We start from the raw sequence: 24,403 nt of genomic DNA on the forward strand, positions 1-24,403 counted from the left end.
ATAGTATTGACTTCTAAGTGGCAAAGAGCTCAACTTATTTAGACATCAGCAACTCTAAAAATCAATGAAATGTACAAAGAACTCCAGGAGATGATATGGGCAAAATCCATACATACAGGCATACACAAATAATGTACAATATGAAATAATCTACATACTTTCTATCTCTATTTGCTCAAGGCTGGATTCTACTCCTTGGGAGGGCAGATGACAAAACAAATTAGAAAAAGCAAACTATCCAAAAATGAGTTTGAAATTTTAACCAGAAACTCCCAGACTTCAACATTCTGGCTGTGAGGTTATGAATCTAAAGGCAAGAAATTGATCTGGACAAGAGCCTGTTACATAAGGTGGGTGAGGGACGACAGCATAAATTAAGGAGTAGTAATAGAATACAAACATAGAGATGAATTGTAATTAATTGAGGAGGTAAAAATAATAAATGTGTAAAAGTCATGGCATTTCAAGAATGGAGGGGAGGAGGTAAATCAAGTAGAAGCTAGTAGACTAAAATCACACACTGATTTCAGGCTTGGGAACTTAGGTCGTATGTGTGTTGTCATTCGTGAAATAAGAACACAGGAGAAAGTGTAGGTCTGCCAAGAAGAGGAGGAATTAAAGTAATAAAATTTGGTTATGTCTATGTTTCAGGAACATAAATAATATTCTCCAGGAACACAAATTCTTTCAGGAGCCCTGTAATTTATGCCTGGCTGGTTTTGGAGTCCACTTAACAAGTCTAAATCTAGGTTTAAGTGCTACTTTCCTGGTCAATAATCAAGAACTATAAAGAAAAATGAATCTATAAAGAATTAGAAAATTATTTAAAGAGAACAAAGGAAAAGTCACAGCATAAGATTTGAAATTTCTTCACAATATTTTTGAGTTGCTATCATATTTACAAATACCAATTTAAATAACTTTCTAATTATCATGACACCAGAATGTGTCACAAGATCACGATAGTGGGGAAAACAGCCTCTGCAGATGCACCCCTCCATCTCTACCTGCACATGCACGGCTCTCGGCTCCCTGGGAGGTGTGGGCTGTTGAGATGGAGGGAGGTTGACCTGGATGGTTCATGGTCAAACAACAGCCTCACAGGTCAGTACATTCCCTGAGGTACTGGGGTCCAGAGTGGCCTTCCTACTTCGTCATGGGGTCCCAAAAGTTAATGCATAGCAGGAGGGAGATTAATAGCAACTTATCACAAATATATGTGCCTTGAAGTGATTATTTTTAGTATCGGCCTTCCTTGATGCCAACAAGTTTCAAAATCCCCACTGGACACCAACATCAACTTTTGTAATGGTACCTAACATGCATACATACAAGTACCATACATACAAGTATGCTATCACTTTATTTCTACAGATAAACTACCAAATGGACACAAAAAATAACATTATTTTCACATAAAGCCTCTGGAAAAACAGTATATGTCTCTGAAAATCAATTCGGAGTCACATAAAAGGCAAGTGTTAACATACCAACATAACTGTCAAAATACTACTGTGGGAAATTTTTAAACCTATCAAGATTTCTATGAAATAGGTTTCTACCCTGTAGTAAATTCATGGACTTTTACTTGTCTGCAAGTGAAACATGTGAAACAAGTGAAACAAGTGAAACATGCAAACCAACTTTTAAAAAGAAAGTCTCTGAGCTTTAATTCAAACTCCAGGACGGAACATGTTTCTATAAGTACTTCTCTGTTCTCTCTCTCAAGACCCTTAGCCTAAGAGCTTCTGTGAAACAGGAAATAAATCAAATTCAAAATAAGCTCATAATAGGAAGACATTCAATGTAATAAACCATGTTGATTAATATAATGTTACTTGAAAATAGTATGCATATATTAGAATAATATGCATATATAGAATTAGTATGCATATATTAGAATAGATTAAACAACTAGCAAATTAAGACCATTAATAAATCTAACTTAAACTTACAACTAAAACTGACAAAATTTAACTCAGTACCCTAAATCTTAACAATCACCATACAAAGGTCTCTCCCAAATTAACAATCGCAGTTCTGTTTTTTCCCCAAAATGGAAATCTTTTTTTATCCCAGTTACAAAAGTTGCACCCATTTGTCGAACATTAAAGTACAAATACGTCAAGCAGACAGCGGCACTCGGTCCTACCCTCTATGCAGCATCTGCTCTAGAGTCAAGTGTCTTTTTTTTTCCCCTAAATAATTGTCCACCTGGGACTGTTACCTGCTTTAATGTGGCCTCGCCGTAGCAGACATCTCAGCGCGGCAGCACCGCACCGGTGTGTGCGCGGGGCGGCGCGGGGATGGAACCTACTTCCTCGGACAGCCTGCTCTCCCGCACCGCGCCCAGGAGTCCGCCGCCCCAGCCCGGCTCCGACTCCGACGGTTCCCGGCACCAGGCGCCCGGACAAGCCCCGCATCCGCCCGCGCGACTCACGCGTCACTTCCTGCGGGACCCCCGCAGCCCTCGCTGGCCGGCCCTACCCCGCGCTCCGCTCTCTGATCACTTTATCTATTCCTACTCTATAAAAAGTCCGCACTTCTTACTGAAATTGCCCTGTTTAGCCAAATAAAATGGCTTATACTGTCACAAGTGCTCTCTGCCCTGGGCCTCCCGGTCACGGCCGCCCCGCGACCTCGGCCGACTCACCTCCGACCCAGGCCCAGCTTCCTCAGAGACGGCCGCTTCCGGGACGGCCTCTCCCACAATCACTACAGCTTTAAGTCTTAAAAAACACCCCATAAAACAGCGTTTCCTTTGAGTTTCCCACTTTACAAGCTCTGACATACAACTCAAGAGCATGAATGTGTCTGAGCTGCGCATCCTAAAACACTCACGTCCAGGGCTGTCCACCGAGAGTTGGAAGTGGTTCATTGAGAGAAAATACTCAATTAATGGAAATCCTTTCACTGGATGGAGTTTCACAAACAGCACTGCCCTCTTGCCCAGCAGCTGAAGGTACTAGTCTCAGGTAACTGGGTGCCCACCACCACTCCGCCCACCATCGCCAGCTTCCTTCAGCTCGCCTGCACACAGACACCAGCAGGAAAGCTTTTTCTTGGAACTGCTGCAAGTGCCAGATTAGCCTTCACAAAAGTCTGGCTTGAAACTCCCAGGCTCAATTTGGCGAAGCAGAAATATCTTTTCTCAGCGTTCTGGAAGCAGTGGATTTGTAAGCAGCCTGCTTCAGATATTGTATGTACTTGAAATAGACTCTGCTCTCTGTTAGACACAGTAATTATAATTTGTCTGCTCCCACTCTCATCAAAGCTGACAGTGAAAAACAATATTTGAGATTTTATTTCAGGTACTTTTACACCCATATTTTATTTCATATACTTGCTCATAATCACAAAGTATTAATTCCAGATTAATCACCTACCAGACTATGAACTATTTAAGGACAAGAAGAGTGTCTGTTCATCTTTCTATCTACTGCATATTGTGCATATAGTGTATCAAGCATAGTGGTCAATTTATAAGGTTTCCGTAAGCCAAGCTGTATTTAGTAATGAATCTGTCTACGAAATGTTCACAACGTAGTTCTCTCTTTTCTAAGAATATGTATCTTCAGTTCTGCAAGTATGGCTGTGTAGGCTCCTAACAGGATGACCATTTATAGATAACAACTATAAATTCTTAAACTCCAGACAAAATACAAAAACCAATTGTCTGAAGCCTTTGGAGAATGATCAAAAACAAGGGAATTCTGGAAGGGAGTCAAGACTTGGAAGACTGGGACTGGACAAACTTACTGGTTTAGAGTTTTTAGCCTGGGTGGCAGAGTCTGAGGCAACCACAGTGCTGAAATGGGAGGGAGGGATACTAGGAAAGACAGAGTCGGAGACGGGGGGCCTCCAAATTTGTGTAAAAATCTGCCCAAATCTTCAACCCCAGGGCCCTGTTGCCAAAAACAAATGCAGAAGTCAAACTAAGAAAAGAACTGAACTGAGATGTGCACTCTACTCAACAAGTCTGCTGTCTGAATCCAAAGTCACCAACATTCCTCAAACAGCAGAACAGAATCCAGAGTCTTGACAACACAACACTCACCACCCAGGGTACAATCCAAAATTACTCGACACACAAAAAAACTGGAACACTATGCCTGACTATCAAGATAAGTTTATCAATTCAGGCCAAATCCAAGATGACTAGGATTTTAGAATTAGCGACTTTAAAGCACCTATTTTATCTGGACTCAATAACACAAAATAATGTAACACCTATAATGAATAAAAAGCAGAAAATCCCAGCAGAGAAAGAAAATTTTTTACATACACATTCTTGTATAGGAATCAAATAGTAAATTCTGAAACAGATCATTACAACACCTGATGTAAAAATTTATCTGATGGGCTTAACAGGAAAATGAGGATAATGTAAGAGATAATCCACGAATTAAAGATACAGAAGTATAAGTCGATCTGACAAATGGGGCAGGGAGAGGGGACTAGAGAAAAGAGATAGAGGAACCATTCTGAGAATATCAAAATGGTGACCATACGTGTAACTGGTTTCCAAAGGTGGAGAAAGAAAGGGGCATAAAAATATTGAAAAAGTAATAGCTAAAATATTATGATGAAATAGAGAAATCTCTTGTCAGGGGGTGGGGGGGGAGACCACAAAAGATGAAATGGAAATCTGATTAGCACCATGTCCATTAAAGACTTTGAATTTACCATCAAACTGAAGGCTCAAGGGGTTTCACTGGTGAATTCTATCAAATACTGAGGATGAAACAGCATCAGACTGACATAAATTCTTTGGGGTTAAGAAAAAAAAAAAAGGAAAGGAACACTCCTCACTATATGAAACCAGCATAACACTAATATCAAAATCTGACAAATATGTTATATATGAAAAAAAAAATTATAGGCCAGTATTGCCCATGAACATATAGGCATTTGAACCCAACAATATATAAGAGATAATAAGTAGGGTTTAACCCATGAATCCAAAGTTGGTTTAATTTAGACAAATCAATCAACAAAATTCACTATATTAACAGTGTAAAGAAGTAACCTTCTATGTTCATTTCAATAGATACAGAAAAGGCCATTCAATGGAATTCACCACCCAGTCAGGATCAAATCTCTCAGCAAAACTGAGACAGAAGGGGACTTCCTCCACCTAACAAAGGGCATCTACAAAACCCCCTGGCTGTTACCACTCTTAATGCTTTCCGTTCTGGGAACAAGGAAAGAAGGCCTAATCTCACTGCTTGTACTCAAGCATTACACAGAGATCCTAGCCAATACGATAATCTAAGGTAAATAAATAAAAAGCATAAAAATTGGAGGGAAAGAAGTAAACTGTTTTGTAGGTGATAAGACTGTATACACAGCATATCCTAAGTAATCTATAAAACAACTCATGAAAACAACTGAATTTGGCAAGGTAGCAGAATGTAAGGTCAATACACAAAATTTTCTATTAGAAGGAAAAAAATAGAAAATAAAAATTTAAACTATCCACTGTACAATAATATGAAAAAAAACATAAATATATTTAAGAATGAATTTAACAAAATGCAAGTAAGAGTTTTACCCTGAAAAGTATAAAATGCTAATAGCAATTTAAAAATCTATTAATGGAAAAAAAATAAAAAATTAAAAAAAAATAAAAATCTATTAATGGAAAGATACACCATGTCAAGGAAGAAAAGACTCAATGTTATTAAGATGTAGTATTTCCATAAATTAATCAATACAGTGCAACTCTAATCATTATCCCAGCAGAATGTTTTGTGAAAGATAATAAAATAATTCTTAAATTTACATGGAATTGAAAAGGACCTCTATATAAGTAGTCTTAAAAAAGAAAGGACAAAGGGGCGCCTGGGTGGGTCAGTAGTTAAGCCTCCACCTTTGGCTCAGGTCATGATTACAGGGTCCTGGGATTGAGCCCCACATCAGGCTCCCTGCTCAACAGAGAGCCTGCTTCTCTCTTTCCCTCTGCCTGCCGCTCTGCTTACTTCTACTCTCTCTATCTCTCTGTCAAATAAATAAAAAATCTTAAAAAAAAAAAAAAAAAAGAAAGGACAAAGTTGAAGGGACTGCATCAGTCAACTTCACGCCTTATTATAAAAAGTTACAGTAATGAAGATAGTATGGTAAAAGCATACGGATCCATAAATAGATGAATGAAACAAAAAAGAATGTGCAAAAATAGACCCCCGCTTACACAGTTATGTAATTTTCATCAAAGGTGCTAACACCATCAATGGGAGGAAAACATTTTTCAACAAAAGGTACTGAAAAAACTGGATATCCACATGGAGAGAAAATAAATTTTGAACCCTCTACACCACAACATAAACAAAAAGCAATTTGCAGTGTATCACAGACCTAAAAGTTTTTAAAAACTATAATGGTAAAGCTTTTAGAGAAACACAGGAGACTAGCTTTGTAACTTATAAACAACTCTAGCATCTCTTTGAAGCTGGCAAAGATTTGTTAGTTGACAGAAGGTAATAATCATAAGAGGAAAGAAAACTTGATACAGTAGACAGACATCAGGAAATTAAAAACTTCAACAGATCACAAGACACTATGAAGAAAATAAGAGGAAAGCCAGAGACTGAGCCAAATATTTACAAAATACATCTAACAAAAGACTTATTTTGGGGCATTTAGAAAAGCTCCTACAACTCAATGACGAGAAGACATACAGACCGTTTACAAATAGGCAAAGGACCTAAAAAGACAGTTCGAAAACAGAAGATACAGGAGGGGCCAGCAAGTACATGAAATGAACACATCATTACTAATCAGGGAAATGCTAATAAACACCACAGGAAAATACCAACATACGATCCGAATGGTCAAAAATTCAACAGAGTGAGAACATCAGACACTGATGAGGATACAGAGCCACTACAACCGGCTCGCACTGTTCCTGGAAAAGCAACAAGGTATGATCACTTTGGGAAAAAGTATGGCAATTTCTTGGAAAATTAAATACATAGCAAGTTAAATCTTACGTGTATATTTACTCAAAAGAAATAAAAACATATCACAAAATGTATGAAAATTTGTGTGAAAATGTTCACAGTAATTTAATCTATAATAACCTGAAACTGAAAACTGCCCTGGTGAATGAATGAATAAATTTATTGTTGCATATCAGATAATGGACTATTACTGAGCAGTCAAAAGTAATGGACTACCAATGTACACAACAGTATGCATAAATCATGCCCACAAACACTCAGCAGAAAGAAAAACAAGACAGAAAGAGTATCAATGTGTCAAGTCATGCCAAATCTAAAATGACCAAGATTTAGAATCAGATAGAAACTTTAAAGCACCTATTGTAATCATGTTCAATGACATAAAGCTTGCAATAAATGAGAAATAACATTTTTCTGGAACAGAGAAGTAGAGTAGATATTATTTTGAACATTCATGTGCTTACACTCAATGCTAAGCATTTAATATGGATAATCTTATTTAATTCTTAACAATCCAACCTCATCTTACAAATTAAGAAATTAAAGTAGAAGTTACGTAGGTTATCCAAAGTCACATCGCTAGGATGATTCAGAAGCATAATTCTTTAAGGTTCCCTAACTCACACTAAAGTCAAACAGAAAAAGATCAGATCACTAAGTAAGTTTTTAATTTTTAATTAACTTTAAAAGTGTGCCTGTGTTGGTGTGAGGTAGGGGAGGGCTAGGCTAAAGGAAAACACCTCAAGAAAATATCAAACAGAACATAAATTCAACATCTGCTCCCTTGTGATTAGGTTTGCCACAACCTGCAAACCTTGCTGTCTTACCTTAGGGAACTGCTTTACAGGGATTAACACTTTCTGTCCCAGCTTCATGTTCTTATTAATCACCACATCGATGTACTTTTCTTCATCCTTGCCTTCTCCTTTTTGAAACTTTTCTATTTCTGTGGAGGAAAAAAGATAACCATGAAGTGTCTGATTTAGAACCCCAGAGGTTGGAAGTTCTTGTTAGCATTATTGTGGCATGAAATCAAGTACAGAAATACGGACTATCCAATCAATAGGAGTTTTTCAAGTAACGGCATATTTCCCATTTTATCAAACCTCCTTCACCAGCAGAAAAAAGGCACATACCATGGCTCTGCGAAGTCAAATCTTAACAGCCCATGCTAATGGAGGGAACAATGAACTAACTAAAAAACAGACAAAGAAGTAAGTTTCTTGGGGCCTTCTGGACTCCTAGTGAGAGGCTGCTCAAACCACGGAGAAGAGTCAGAAAACGTTCTCCATTCAGTGTTACCAAGTACTGACATCCCTATCCATTAGCTTCTGCTTCTCCCAGGCTTACACCACAGGAACTGATTCTTTATGATGGCATGAAAAGTCCCACACAACTTTGTCCGTTGACCTCCCCAACCAAATCTACCCTTCTCACAAGTGACACAGATCAACTACACGTTCATGTCTTCATTAACGTTCTTTTCACTGCCTGTAATGTTATTATTTCAACGTCATGCACCTCCTTCAAGATTCAGCCACACTGAATACTATTTTTTAATGTGTGGCAATCCCTTTCACCAATGAGGCAGGAAGGAAGGAATCAATCACTTCCACCCTGATGCTCAGAAAACACTTTATGTACAACTCTACTATGACTCACCTTGAAAAGAAAATGTGGTGCCTCCATAGTTTATCTCTGTTACAGACAGTGTTTGGAACCTCCCATTCACAGGTTGAAATCCTAATCCCCAACGTGATGGTCTTAGGAGGTGGGGGGTTCTCGGGAGGTGATTAAGTCATGAGGGTGGAGCCCTCAGGAGAAGGACTAGTGACTTACGAAAGAAACCCTACACATGGAGCTCTTTCACCCCCTCTGCCACATGAGGACACAGCGAGACCTGCTGTCCATGAACCAGGAAATGGGCCCTCACGTGACACCAAATCTGTAGGCATGTGAGTCTTAGACTCCCAGCCTCCAGAACTGTGAGAAATAAATTTCTGTTGTTCATCAGCTCTCCAGTCTCTGGTGTTCTACGAGAGCAGGCTGAGTGGACCAAGATACTCTCCCGCCAGAACATAAATCTCTCTTAGGTAAAAATCTGTCTCTTCATCCAATAAACATCTGCCACTAAGCACACACCACGTGCACCTCCCAGCCCTTGGAACATTTCAGATGCTGTTTCCTCACGCTGCTGCCTACAGCATCTGGCTAAGAGGTACACAAACAGGTGTCTGAATGAGAGCTGAATGAATGTGTACACGCACTGCTCCTTCCAGAAGGACCACAAGATACGCAGGTTCAAGGAAGGGGACCACAGCATGGAGAAGGCCCAAAGATGGCATCTGGTGTATAAAGGGGCAAACATATTCACTTGTTCTGCTTGTTGGGCTAGGAATACTTAAGAATTTAGTATGTGCCACATTTATGATGTAATTCAATCCTCACAAGAGATGGCAAACAGGAAGTTCTGAAAGGTTACTTTGCTGAGAGCAAAGGCAGGATTTACCTCCAGTGTTGCCTGACGATAAAGACAGTGCGCCACTGCAGTCTCTCCACCATTTTTTTACGTCATGTAAGACAGAAAATAAGATTTTCATGGCACTGTAGGATACATGGAGGCTCTGCTGACAGCTGGAGACTTCAGTCACCACTAAGGAGCCCAATGGCATTGATGCCTCCCCTCCTCCGCCCCGTACCCCTTCGTGTGCTCCTCAGAGCTAAACCCCCAATTGTCTTGCTTGTATTCAGAGCTGAACCTGATCTCTCTTCTCCACAGTGACTGTCTTGACACCTATCATGATAGCCCCGAATAAAGTCTTCCTTACTATTTTAACAAGTGTCAGAATAATTTTTTCTTTAACAATGCACAGTAAAAAGTCAGTATATATGTGGGACATAATGAAAAATATATATTCGGTCTTTGTCCCAGGTTCCTGGCACAGCTTTCCCAGAAGCCTACGAGTTTCCTGAGAGACAGGAGTGCACTTTATCATTCCTAACAAGCCCCTTTCAACCATACAGGCCTTCATGCTAATGAGATGACTCTTGAAGGAAGAGGGAGCTGGCTGCCAGAAAAACCAACCATGTGAAAAACCAAGCAAGTGTCAAGCTGGCACGTTCCGCACTCCCACCCGTGGAGAGAGGAGAGGAGCTAGAAGGAGTTCAATCATCAATGACTTAGTCAAATGTGCCCACATAATGAAAATCCCATAAAACCCCCTCACCACCAGGGTCTGGGCTGGTGAACACAGCCAGGGACGGGAGGGTGGAGTGCCTAGACAGGGCAGGGAAGCCCCGCGTCCTTTCCCCACCACCTTGCCTCCACAGCCCCTCTTCTGTTGGGCTGTTTCTGACTTGTATTCTTTAGAACAAAGCATGATGGGAAGTAGGGTGCTTTCCTGAGTCCGCGAGTCGCTCTAGTGCATTCCTGAACCTGAGGCTGAGTCGTGGAAGCCCCACGCTTGCAGCTCATCAGGCGGGTAGCCCGGCCACCCCATCCGCAGCTAAGTCTGAAGTGAGGGCACTCTTGCGGGACACAGCCCTCCTCCTTGGGGGGGGGGGGGCAGGGGGAGGATCCTCCCCTAACTCCAGGAGCCACTGTCAGAACTGAACTGGATGGAGCTGCTGGACAGCCAGTTGGTGCTGGAGACCCGGCTGGTGTCAGGAGACACTACACAAAAGGGATTACGAGGGCGGGGGAGGAAGATGGAGGCAAGCAGGAAAAGCCCAGAAGAGAATACTAAACTTCCAAATCAACTGATTCTTTTGTCTGCTTTCTTGTATTATCCCAGGTTTTCATCCAGAAAACGGCTTCTAAACAGAATCTGTATGGGGACAATGTACACGCAGATAGATGAATGTGAAATGCAAAGATTTACTTAGATGATTCTTGTTACTGTTGTTGAAAACACCTTTAAGAGTACTTTGAATTTTGACTTTTTCCTATAAAAATGAAATATATACATGGTAAAAATTTAAAACAGTATAACAGGTTACAAAACCAAAACAAGAGGGTCCTCCCACACCCATACTCCAGAGGTAAGGACTGTAACAGTATCACACTCTTCCAGAAGTTTTTCAGGAATACATAAGCACACACTCACACGTGCACACACACACACACAGGGTTTAAACCTGTTGAACTAATGGTGTATATGAGCTAAACTAGTTTCATTTTCCTCAGTAAAGAACAATAAGTCACATGCCATCTGCTCCATCAAGTGTAATAATTCATGACTTCAGCTTTAATTAGAAGAAAATTAATTCCACATTTTTATTTATGCATTTATGCTATAATTGGAAATGCCTTTAGCATATAAGATTCAAAAAATTAGATATACTTTGTAGAAAGAAAAAAAGAACTTTTAACATACATAAATGTTTGTTAAAATAGGTGTGATTACCTATTTTCAGATAACACTGCATTTTTATGATTTTGAGCACTTATAACATACGGACAACATGTAACTTCAGAGTCAGCATTCAAATGTTATTCCTAGCATCAGTGACAGTAAACATTTTAAGCAACACATAAAATCATAAAGATTAAATTATTAGAAAAGTAAGTATTTTATAATATATTACATTAAAGTTTGAGATCCACCTATGATTTCTGAAGGGAAAATAAAAATTTTAAAAAATACATAAAATATCTCATTTCCTCTCTAGACCATCCACTTTGAAAATGTTCTGTTGCTAAAATATCTTGTTACTTTAAGTAAGCTTTGAATTATGTTAAAATAAAGTATTTCACTGTGTAAGATTTATTTGAAAATTGTGAAGGCCTGAGGCCATTCCGCAAGCATGCTGGCCTGCAAGGACTGGACCCAGCAGACCGCACAGCGGCGGCAGCAGCAGCGGGATCCCAGTCCCCGGGGGGTCCAAGGCACCTGGCTTAAATCACAGCCACCGTACTTTTCCCAGACCTTCAAGCTACCAAATTCAAAACTGGTCAAAACTTCTGTGGTCTTTTTAGGGACTATTCATTCAATCAACAATTTTGTAATTTCCACCTGAGGACTGTAAGTAGTCTCATGTTTTCATTAAGTCCCATAAAATACAATGCAAAAAAAATCAGGGGGAGGGGGATTGTACAAAATGATGTATGAAATCATGGAACAGCTTTCTGGTATTAATGCCTCTCCCTTCCTGGGAGTTTCATTTTCCAAAGCCCATGTGACCACCTCTCTCATCTTCCGTAGGGAAGGAAAGGTACTTGACCCCCCCCCACCAAGGTGGATATGACCTCTTAGTTAACTGAAGCTAGTAAAGGCCAACCATAGAGAAAATCCAATCCGGTTTCTGAGGTCGAATGCATGAGGGATTTGACTTTTACTAATCCCCAGATTACATTTGTTACCACACAGTGCAGTGTACCAATGACATCTCCCAGCTCAGAAATAATAAGCAAATGTGTGATTAGGTTTTAGATAATGTAGGGGATTATAATGTTATGCTTGCAAACCATGGACATCTTTCTTTCTTTTTTTTTTTTTAAGATTTTATTTATTTATTTGACAGAGAGAGACACAGTGAGAGAGGGAACACAACCAGGCGGAGTGGGAGAGGGAGAAGCAGGCTTTCCGGTGAGCAAAGAGGCTGGTGCAGGGCTTGATTCCAGGATGCTGGGATCAGGATCTGAGCCAAAGGCAGATGCTTAAACACTCAAGCACCCCTGCAAACCATGGACATCACATTTCTGTCATCCCAGAAGTCTAGGGTCAGTTACAATGTCTTTTTTTTTTACAATGTCTTTTTTATTTGTTCATTTCTTTTTTTGTTTTTGCCTTGGGTGACTACAGAGCTTCCTAAGCAATGGCCATTTGCCTTTTTATTTTAGCCCATCAAATACAGTAAAGTCCACTAATCCTCTACAAAACAGCCAAATTACCTTTGGATTTATATGTGTTAAATTTTAAGTTATTCATTTAAAATATTAAATAATTTGCGCACTATAAATTTTCATTAAAAATGCTTACATTCAGGGCACCTAGGTGACTGTCAGTTAAGCATCTGACTCCTGATTTCAGCTCAGGTCATGATCTCAGGTCCTGGAATTAAGCCCTACAGCAGCCTCCATGCTCGCTGGGGAGTCTGCTTGAGAGTTTCTCTCCTTCTCCCCTCCTCTTGCTCTCTCTGCCCATCAAATAAATCTTCAAAAAAAAATGTTTAAATTCTCTCACAGAATCAAGCACATTTAAATTAATATCTTCCTTTTTCTGAGCAACTGCATTTCTAAGAATTCACCCACAGACATTCTTAAACGTAAAATATTATGTACAAAGCTTCCAGCATTGTCTTTAATAGCAAAACACTGAAAATTATCTAAATGTCTATTAACAGGAACCTGGTTACAGAAGCTAGGACACACATGCACTATGAAATAGCAGACAGCTACTTTACAAGATCAAGAACTCTCTGTTCTGATAGCAAAAGGCCCCCACCAGATGCACAGCTGAGTACACACAGACAGACACACACACAGTGTAAAATGATACAACAACATATGTTTGTATTCGCCTGGATATGCACAGAAAACACCTCTCTACTTACAGATAAGAAACTAGCAACACTGATAACTAGCAGACATGAGGGAATCAGGTGACAATAAACAGGACTGTATCTTTTATGTTGTTTCATATTTTTTTTGAAGATTTTATTTATTTATTTGACAGACAGAGATCAAAAGTAGGCAGAGAGGCAAGGCAGAGAGAGAGGAGGAAGCAGGCTCTCCACAGAGCAGAGAGCCTGATGTGGGGCTTGATCCCAGGACCCTGGGATCATGACCCGAGCTGAAGGCAGAGGCTTTAACCCACTGAGCCACCCAGGCGCCCCTGTTTCACATTTTTTTTTAAAAGGTTTATTTATTTGACAGAGAGGAGGCAGCGCGAGGGAATGCAAGCCGGGTGAGTGGAAGAGGGAGAAGCAGGGTTCCCTCGAAGCAGAAAGATGCAGGGCTCCATCTGAGGACCCTGAGCCAAAGGCAGATGCTTAACAATGGAGTCAACCAGGTGTCCCTGTTTTAAATTTTTGAAACATGAATATTTCACCCATTTAAATTACATAAAAGTAAAATTCTAAAAATTTTATAAAATTTTTGAAAATAAACAGAATAGAATAAAAATTTATACAGAAAGGGCCATGCTTATATTTTGCATCTTGGCTAGTAACCCAGAGCCTTACTCTCTCTTGATCATTCATTTTAAGTCATTCACTCCTGCCTTATTTTACTGAAACTGTAGGGGAATTTACCTGGTCTGCTTATTTCACTTGAAGCAACAGGCAGATGTCCGAAAATTACATGTAAAACATTTTATTTGAGAATCCAGTTATTTTAAATGCAATAAGGTTTACTTAGGTGAGCAGTTCCCTTAGGTGAGTCACCTACCCAAAAGCAAGGACTGACTGGGTTCTGATATGTTGAGGACAGGGACTAGGAGCTGGGAACAGAATAGAGAGAATGTGTGGCACAGAAACAGAGTAATACAATGCACATAGTGCTGCAGGAAAGGGACTGGCAGCTTTGGAATTTGGGCAATTATTTGAAAAGCTAGCTACAAGGTAAGGAATGAAGTTTGTCAGGCAAGGAAATGAATTCTTCACTGAAGGTAAGTAGCCCCGTGTAACACAAGTTCACATTTGCTCATTCGATGAGTCAGACTGTACAGTTGATAGACGGGAGTTTTACTAAGATAGCAAAACCTATTTTTCCCTTTTCTCTTCAAACAGTACAAAATGGAATAGATCAGACAAGTAAGGACAACAAGATCCTGCCATCACAGAGCCCGTCAGGGAATAAGCGTAGGCATGAAGTCCATTTCCTGACTCCAAGTCCTGGCTGCCTGCAGAAGGATGGAACAGGTACGGGGTGAGACGAGGGGTCAGCACAGAGAAGAAGTGAGGACAAGGGCGTAAAAGGACAGGCCAGGTTCCTGAGGTCAAAACTGAGATCCTGGGGCGCCTGGGTGGCTCAGTGGGTTAAAGCCTCTGCCTTCAGCTCGGGTCATGATCCCAGGGTCCTGGGATCGAGCCCCACGTCGGGCTCTCTGCTCTGCGGGGAGCCTGCTTCCTCCTCTCTCTCTGCCTGCCTCTCTGCCTACTTGTGATCTCTGTCTGTCAAATAAATAAATAAATAAATAATCGTTTTAAAAAAAAAAAAAAAACAACTGAGATCCTAACAGATCAGTAATAGAGAGCTACTACAGGTTGTCAGGTGGGGAGTGTTGTGATGGAAGACATCCTTAAGGACATCCTGGCCACTCAGGAGCAAGTGACATGGATGGGATAGAGAGAGAGAGAGAGAGAGAGAGAGAGAAAGAGGCAGGTTAAAACACAACTAGATAATAAAACAGTCTGTTGGGATGAACAACCACTGTGGGATGGCACCAGACAGTTTATTTATAGTTGACGTGGACAGATGACAAATGTGAATGCTGTCAGAGGCAAAGTCTCCATATTCAGAGAAACCATCAAGTTTACTGAATATGCAATCAGAGAAAACACACAGGGACACACCTGTGCTCCTGTCCCCATGCTGTATCCCCTATCCCACAACACCCACTGTTGTCCACAGCTTCTAAAGCACCTCATCTACCATGTCATATGTAGGCTTTTGAACTTGGTCTCTAAGACTGGAACATTCTGTAGGCTTTTTGCCTTGAGGTACCTTCTCCTTGGTATCTCCAACTAAATTCTACTTCCTAGAAGAGCTGTCCTTGAATTCCCCGACCAGTTAGCCAAAAAAACACAGCACTCTAGCATGATGCTTACCAGAGGTCTAACCTGCTACTTCCTGTCTGGCTTCTCCAACAGACTATCAGCCACCCCCTTTCAACCCCTTTCATGATGCCTGGAATGTGGCGAGGGCTCCCACATACACGCTGTGAGACTGGATGGTGAAAAGAACTCATCATTAAAATATACGTGCTTATAGCCTTACCTTTTATTCAGTCGTTTTGCTGCTCTGTCTCCCATCACCCTGACAATATTCCAGGACTGGTGAGCATTATTCACATTTTACACATGACAGAAGTTTGAAAATGCATTTCTAAAAGACACACGAACGCGAGCAACATTATCGAGACTCAAACTGAGGACTCTGAATGAGGACACTTTCCCAACATATTCCATCCACGGGTCATTAAAACATTTTATCTAGCTAACAACCCACTGGGCTCGTAGCACACAGTGTTTCTATAAAGGAAAAAATGCATTCTTTATACAAGGCCAGTGAAAGAATGCATTAACAAACCCACACATCCCTGTGCTGAGCCCATACGGAATTGATCTTTTAGGTCAGAAACCATTACTAGAAACCCTGAGACTCTGCAACTCTGCCTATTCCTAGAGCTTCTGTTCTTTCCCTGGGTGAATGGTTCAAAAAAGAGGATTCCAGAAAGAAACACATGGCATTCAAACGGGGTCTGAAGCGGCTTTAATTAAGGACCTATATATTACAGGTGCAGAGAATCTACAATAAGAGCAACAAAGAATGGTCCGGCACTCTGGGGTTACCTAGCAAAGGAGGGGTGACTGCCCCAAGACATGAAGCGTGAGGGGGCAAGGGAAGGCAGAGAAGGAGGCTGTATGGCAAGGACAGCCCGACAGGGGTCACAGACTCCCACAGAGGGACACAGACAACTCACGGTAACCTGACAGGGAAGAAGCCAAAGAGAACAAGCACCCTGACCTCACCTCTCCCTCCCGACAGTCATCTGTGGGGCCCTCCACTGGGCAGGTACTGACCCAGCTACAAGCCAGAGGGCAGGAGTGTCTGCTAAGACCGCCCTCATGCCATCCACATCGGCCTCCTGGGCACAGAGCAGAGTGGAGAGGCTGGAAAGAGGACGTGGCAAGGCAAAGGGCAGCTCTCCGGGCCTACATGTTTGGTAAAAACCAAAGGAGTCATTAAAAGAATTTCTGATGTCTCCTTTCCACATGAGCTTGCCACACGGAATATCACACAGCCAAAGGCTGACAAGTAATGACAGCTGTCTCAGGGGCCACTTCCACAAGTACTAACGAGGTAATTATTGTTATCACTCGATTGACAATCATTCACCAGGTACAGGGCTCTGTCTGACTTACAGCCTCTATTCTACCAAATCTATGATCTATCATGTCCATTTTACAGAATAAGAACAGAGGGTTCAAATGGTTAACAAGTTTGACAGAAGTTAGGTAATAAGGATTTGAGTCAGGATTGACATCAAGGTCTATCTAGTGTCAAAGCCCATCTTACTAGTTGTTTAAAAGCTTCTTAGGGGGTACAAGGGTGTCTCAGTCAGTTAGGTATCTGACTCTTGATTTTGGCTCTGGGTCATGACCTCGGTGGTGGACCTGAGCCCCACCTTGGGCTAGGCACTGAGTGGAGCCTGCATGAGATTCTCGCTCTCCTTCTGTCTCTGCCTCTCCCCCGCTGATGCATGTGCACTCTCTCTCTTTCCCCCTCTCTAAAAATAAATAAATAAATAAAGTCACTTAGTAAAAACATCATTTAAAAGGGTCATAAAAGTGTTGGTAAATAGCACCAATCGGCCTGCACAATAAAGTCTGAGTGGGGACAGAAATGCAGCCAGGGGAGCCCCTTTCCAAGCACCGCACCCTCTATGAACCAATCAGGGAAGACAGAACTTGGCCCACACAAGGAGGAGAATAACTACATGCTCAACATGCAGAAACCCAGTGCAAAATAACACAAGAGCCCAGCTGGAGGAGTTAAGCTGATCTTAAAAGATGTTATAAATAGTGTTCAAGGCCACTGCAAATTCTTTTTGACAGATTACTAAAACGTTACTGTGGCTGCTAGTCTGAAAAGAAATTTTTTAACTTCCAACATGACAAATGTTTTCACTAAAGAATTATTTAAGTAATCCAAACCTAACTGAATACCTATTAGACTCAAACCAGAGTTGAATATACTAAAACCTGCCCAGACTAGATTGATTCATATAGCTCATGATCTTGCAAATCATCTTCCATAAACAGAAATAAATGGCACCACAGCGTTGAGATGCGTTATCACTGTCTAACAAGGATGGGCAGACTCGTCATAAACACACACACACACCATCCAGGAAGCAAGACAACAGCCAATACTCTACATATTACGAGTGTTTGGAAGTAAACTATTTTTATAAAGACAGAACAGATGTTTAGGCACAAATATCCTTAAATATATATACAACACATAAGCTTAAAACATATATAGAAAGAAAGGAAAGTCAAACTCCTCCAAAAAAGGAAAAAAGGTTGATAAAGAGGAAGGGAGGAATTACTTCTATCCAGCACAGATAATTAACAAAAGTATAGCAGTAATATAGGCGCCGGAATTTATCTGCTCTCTTCCAGGTAGTTAATCCATGTAACACTGCAGCAACACAGCTGTGACCTCCCCGGTACAGAAAGGGAAGAGCTTCTTAGAGACCTCCAGGGGCAGAGCTGAGGTCCCAAACACAGTCCCAACTCAGGACCCCAACCACCGTTCCTCTCTTCCTAAAGTTATGTTCGCTCCAGTTTCTGGTACTACTGTAGCACAGGGATCTTGACTTTGAATGAGAAAAAAAATGCTTTGGATTATTTCATTTTTGCAGAAAGTCACCAAGCTATTGAAAGTATCAAAAAGAAGTAACGTTTATCACAGTGCTTTAAAAACTATTACATATAGAATAAATATAGTCTAGCATCTCTCACTTAACACAGTGTTTAATTTGCAATGATTGGTTTACAAGTATCTCATTATAGAATGGATTTCGAGAAGAATCTGTGAAAGCTATATGATTCTAAACAAGAGCTATAAGATTCCAAAGAATCAAATCCAGGTAACTTCTGAGCACTACTCAGAATTATTACGAACATTTTGTCAAATTCTTTTTAAGGAAAGAAAAATGCACTGGCATCTCCAATGTACTGGCATCTCAATTTCTCCTGAAACATATGCAGTCACTCACCAAACAAAGAAAAAACCGTCATACGAAGATACAGCATGATCAATTCAGTGCCTCAAGGGGAAAGACTCAAAGACCTTCAGAAATAAGTAGGCTACTGGATTTTGGTTCTAAATTCTAACACTTTTCAAAATAAACTTCTAATTACAAAAGGATTTTCCCCCCTCACAATTTTAAAACAATAAAGACCAAAGCATGTAAATCAGAGCTGAGACGTCCCTAAAACTGGTAGAAGGTGTCTAACAAGTTAAAAAAGAGTTCCTACACACGAGACAGCACACTGGAGGCTCCACCTACATTTACTGCCCCTGACTCCTCAGAGTGATGGGGCAGCGATCATTACCCCCTTTTCTCTTATACCAATCAGCAGCAGAGCTGACAACGGACTACAGGATTATGGACTCTCAAAGGTTTTGCTTCTTCTGCAAATTACCATAAAACATCGGCTTCAAAACCAAACAAAACCTTCCAAGCCAACAGGTAAGCACAAGAGATTAAATTCCACCACCAATAAATCAACAGAATGTTATAGGAACAGTCCGTCAGCTGCACTTACAGAATGCCCACTGTTTACTGAGAAACATGACAGAAGCAACAGAGGGAGTTAAAAACATAATAAATGCACAATAGGGCAAACTCATTTCCAGCTGCTGCTATGCAGAATAGTAAAGACAAATGACTGGGACTCAGGCTCACCCAGGGTTTTACCAGTTCTAAAGGTGAATGTTGGCCAATTTCTACTGACCCATTCTCATCTGGTAGCAAAGAAAGTTCAGAAGTATTTATTGGCATTGGCTACAAAGACTGGTTCAGCTTCCACTTAAATCACCCAAACAAGGGAGGCAGGGAGAGGCTAGGAGTTCTTGCCTCCCCAAACAGACCAGTACCACGGCTGCTCCATATGCTTCAGGGCGATTCTTGATAGAACCTAAGACATTTGTCCAATGAAGATTTGGTAAACCCACAGATTAAATGCAGAAAACACTACATGAGGTTAATTCAAGTTAATAATGATTTAAGTCGGTAACTACTGAAAGGAGGGATGGGAATAAGTACTAAAGACTGAAATAAGGAAACTCTATACTTTTTAGTTATACCTGCCTGAGGGTTACACCACATTTCTCACTTTTAATTGCAAACATCATTAAGTATACTGCAAAAGACCAGCTATCTTAAACAATTATCAGGCTCCAGAGGTCACCAATTAGAACCCTGCAAGGATTTGAATTAAAAAAGGTTTTATGATTAGGTGAAGTAATGATCCAAGAAAGAGATTAGTTCTGTTCCGACTGTACTCATTATAAAACCCATTTCCTTTGTGTGAAGATTCAGTGTCTTTCTCATTTATCCTGCTGGCATTACCACACTTGGAGATAGAAATATGACTGTATTAATGATATCCTATAACAACCATATAATGCAAGCATTTTGCTATTACTTTCATATCTAATAAGATGACCAATGAATATTTTCTATTGGTTAGAAATACCAAATACAGACTCTGTGGCTATGATGGACTATTCAAAATAAATTCAAAGCAGGATATAATTATGTAATGTCTAGATAGACATTTTTAAGCCAGTTTTATAATCATAATCAGTCTCTATTTATACAGCAAAATGTCAGAGTAATTGAGAGAAAACGATCCTTAAGATATTAAATCATATTTTTCATAACCTGATAAGGGTCACTTTTATAAAAAGAATACAAAAAAATTAATAGCACATCAAGGATTGCAACAAGATCCCAAAGACCACATCTACTGTGACACTATTTAAAAGTGTATCAACAGGGCGCCTGGGTGGCTCAGTGGGTTAAAGCCTCTGCCTTTGCCTCAGATCATGATCCCAGGGTCCTGGGATCAAGCCCTGCATCGGGCTCTCTGCTCAGCAGGGACCTGCTTCCTCCTCTCTCTCTGCCTGCTTCTCTGCCTACTTGTGATATCCGTCTGTCAAATAAATAAATAAAATCTTAAAAAAAAAAAGATTAAAAGTGTATCAACAAAACCAGGGGATGTGCTAGAATAATGAACACAGCTAAAAACAACAACAACAAAAAAACACAGCTTAATATTAATACAAAACATAAAAGATACCTAAAAATACTGTATTTCCCTCATAATTCAATGTTCTCCTAAGATACCTGAAAAGTGCCAAACAGACATAAAATACTTTAAAAACAAAATACAGTAACAGCAGAGACAAACATTATGTCACTCAAACTTCATCATCATAGAAGCTAAGACACTGATTTAAAAAATGAATCTGGAAGCACTTTAATGGTCCCAGCTTTTGAGGACAGGAACATGCCAACACAGATACATACAGTTCACTGGAAATGAGGACAAGCTTCCCAGGCCAGCAGAAAGCTGGGAAGAGTTACCCACACAAGGTCATTCTCCAGCTACATTTTGTCCATGGCTTCTCCGTAGGAGCCAGATGCCATCTCTTCACAGTGGACGTTCCCACTGGGAATTTTCTTAAAGGTATTTGACACATGAAAAAATGTTCATCATCACTAGCCATCAGGGAGATTCAAATTAAAACCACATTGAGATACCACCTTACACCTGTTAGAATGACCAAAATTAGCAAGACAGGAAACAACATGTGTTGGAGAGGATGTGGAGAAAGGGGAACCCTCTTACACTGTTGGTGGGAATGCAAGTTGGTGCAGCCACTTTGCAGAACAGTGTGGAGATTCCTCAAGAAATTAAAAATAGAGCTTCCCTATGACCCTGCAATTGCACTACTGGGTATTTACCCCAAAGATACAGATGTAGTGAAAAGAAGGGCCATCTGTACCCCAATGTTTATAGCAGCAATGGCCACGGTCGCCAAACTGTGGAAAGAACCAAGATGCCCTTCGACGGATGAATGGATAAGGAAGATGTGGTCCATATACACTATGGAGTATTATGCCTCCATCAGAAAGGACGAATACCCAACTTTTGTAGCAACATGGACGGGACTGGAAGAGATGATGCTGAGTGAAATAAGTCAAGCAGAGAGAGTCAATTATCATATGGTTTCACTTATTTGTGGAGCATAACAAATAAAATGGAGGACAAGGGTAGATGGAGAGGAGAAGGGAGTTGAGGGAAATTGGAAGGGGAGGTGAACCATGAGAGACTATGGACTCTGAAAAACAACCTGAGGGTTTTGAAGGGGTGGGGGTTAGGAGGTTGGGGAGACCAGGTGGTGGGTATTAGGGAGGGCACGGATTGCATGGAGCACTGGGTGTGGTGAAAAAACAATGAATACTGTTACACTGAAAAGAAATTAAAAAAAAAAAAAAAAAAAGTAGAAGTTAGGTCCAAAGAACATCTTCACATTTTTTCACTGACTTTTTGGCACTTCACAGAAAATATGAGACATGTTTTTTTCCTCTTAGAGCTTCTACAAATATACTGTGACAAACTGTAACTACTGTATCATATTTATATTTAGATCCCTCCCATTGTTCAACTATATACTCTTGTTTTTGTTGTTGAGTTACAATACCAGATATTGAACCAGGAAATAAATTTGATACAAAAGTAAAAAAAAAAAAAAAAAGGTATTTGTCAAGCAGGGTACAGATCTTCACTTTCTAAAGCAAAATGTGCATTCAAATCCTCTAGGGATCTTACAAAAAATCAGCCAGGGTAAAGCCAGTCAATTGCATTTGTTTGTTTTCATTTTGTCTTTCAACCATAAAGAATTTAGTTAAGCAATTATGCAGGCTAGTGGGTTCCACTTGTCAAATCTCCTGACAACTGACTGATTCATTTTAAGGCGGAACATACAGATTACTTGTTACTTTCCAGAACTGGCCTACATGGCCTGTCTGGGCAAATGAGACAGGATCAAAGGACAGATACAGGGCTTTACTTTGACTAAAACCAGCAATTACTACCTTGGGTTGATGTCTGACAGTCTTCTAGTCTCTTGTCTTCGGCACTGGAGGTGGGATAATTTGTTGTTCTAGTCTACAAACAAGTTAACAAACCGAGATGAGAACACTAAGGGGAGCAGCACGGCCAGGAATCCAGAGCAGCGCTCCTCTAGACCAGCTTCAAGAACCCCCCAATTTGTGTAGCAGCTGCCGGTCGCAGCAGATACACAGATACACAGTGGACCCTAAATATCACTGACTCATGAGAGAGGGAGAAGGAATGACTGGGGAAAAGTCTAAAAAGACTCTGTAAGGCAGGAAATAATGGGGAAAAGCTGAAAAGTGCTGCCTGGGAAAACCAGCTGAAATAACTGAAAATTCTTATCCTAAAGGATAACGTCATGAGAACTCATGAGAAAATAGAACGTATATACAACTATTTCTGTATGTCACACAATAGGGGCTAGATCTGGTCGGGAAGAAGCCCGGTGGTACAGCTAGGACTGAAAGGCAGAAATCAGAGAGACGAAGAGTCTCATGACAGCATGCTTCCAACATGAAACTAGCGATCTTCACGAGAGTGTAAATTCACCTACAGAGCTCTGCCCGACACAGACGGGCCCGACCAGACAGGAACGTCACAAAGAGGGTTCAACCATCGGACGGACGGCAAGTTGAACTTGGAGGTTCTTTTCAACCCTGAGATTTACACACGTTCTTATCATCTGTCTCCCTGATCAGCTCTTACACACACAAAACTGTGTTCTTCATCACCACATCCCAGTACCTAGTTCTCCGCACAAAAATACAATATGCACTGAAAACATATTTATTGAGTGATGACAGAGAACGCTGGTATTCTCCACAGAGACGGAGAGCACAGCAAGACCTGATGAACTTTTAAGAATCCCCACAGGTTTACTTAACCCAAACGAAAGGCACCTGTCTGTCTCTCTCCTCTATGAACAAACTGTCTCTGCCACTCCCTAAGCTGCGGTCTCTCCACCGTATGCGGACTTGCCGGGGGAGAGACTGGGGGGCGCTGACTCTTCCCCTTTGGCTTCCAGGTCTCAGCAGCACGCCCACATGCGGTTTCCAACCCGAGCCGTGACAGCAGTTCCCCCACCGTCCCACACTCCCTGTATTTCCTCAGCAAGCCAGGACCCTCCACTCAGGGGCCCAAGTCCCGGCCTTTGAGCTCCCTTGTCAAGCCCCCTGAGTAACACACAGACGGGGCCTTGGTCCCAGCTCCATGGAGCACTTCCTCCAAGTTTCCTCAGCTCCCCATGCCCTAAGGATGAGGGTCTGACGACTGTGACTAGTCAGTGTCACTTCTGTGTCCTCACTTGCTTTTCCAGCCACCCGGCACGTGTCTAACCAACTCGGGGTTTCAGTACCGTGTGCCAGGCCCCCTGCTGGGCCTTCACGGGGGCCCTCAAGGGTCCCAACTGAGAACAAAACAGGCAGGGAAGTGGCAGGGAGCACAGGGGCTGGAAGGGTAGCCTGAGCTTGACCACCAGAGCATCTCTGGCAAGTCCCTTACCCTCTCTGAGCCCTCATTTCCTCACATATAAAAATGGGGAGAAACCCAGGCTTCTGGGATCTGCCCCTGACACCTGG

General features: G+C 41.1%; 1 protein-coding gene across 2 annotated transcripts in view; it reads right to left on the reverse strand.

Moving 5' to 3' along the window:
* KHDRBS3 (KH RNA binding domain containing, signal transduction associated 3) overlaps positions 1-24,403 on the reverse strand; it is a 186,711-nt gene that overhangs the window by 113,754 nt on the left and 48,554 nt on the right. For both annotated transcript variants that reach the window (XR_013966627.1, XM_080799908.1), the window contains exon 2: positions 7,787-7,905. Coding sequence is in view for 1 of the 2 variants with exons in the window: in XM_080799908.1 (XP_080656034.1) it covers positions 7,787-7,905 (119 nt within the window). In the remaining variant the exon portion in view is untranslated. The remainder of the gene's footprint in view (positions 1-7,786; positions 7,906-24,403) is intronic.

This window comes from Martes martes (assembly GCF_963455335.1).
Source record: "Martes martes genome assembly, chromosome: 4".
In the NCBI taxonomy this organism is placed as follows: domain Eukaryota; kingdom Metazoa; phylum Chordata; class Mammalia; order Carnivora; family Mustelidae; genus Martes; species Martes martes.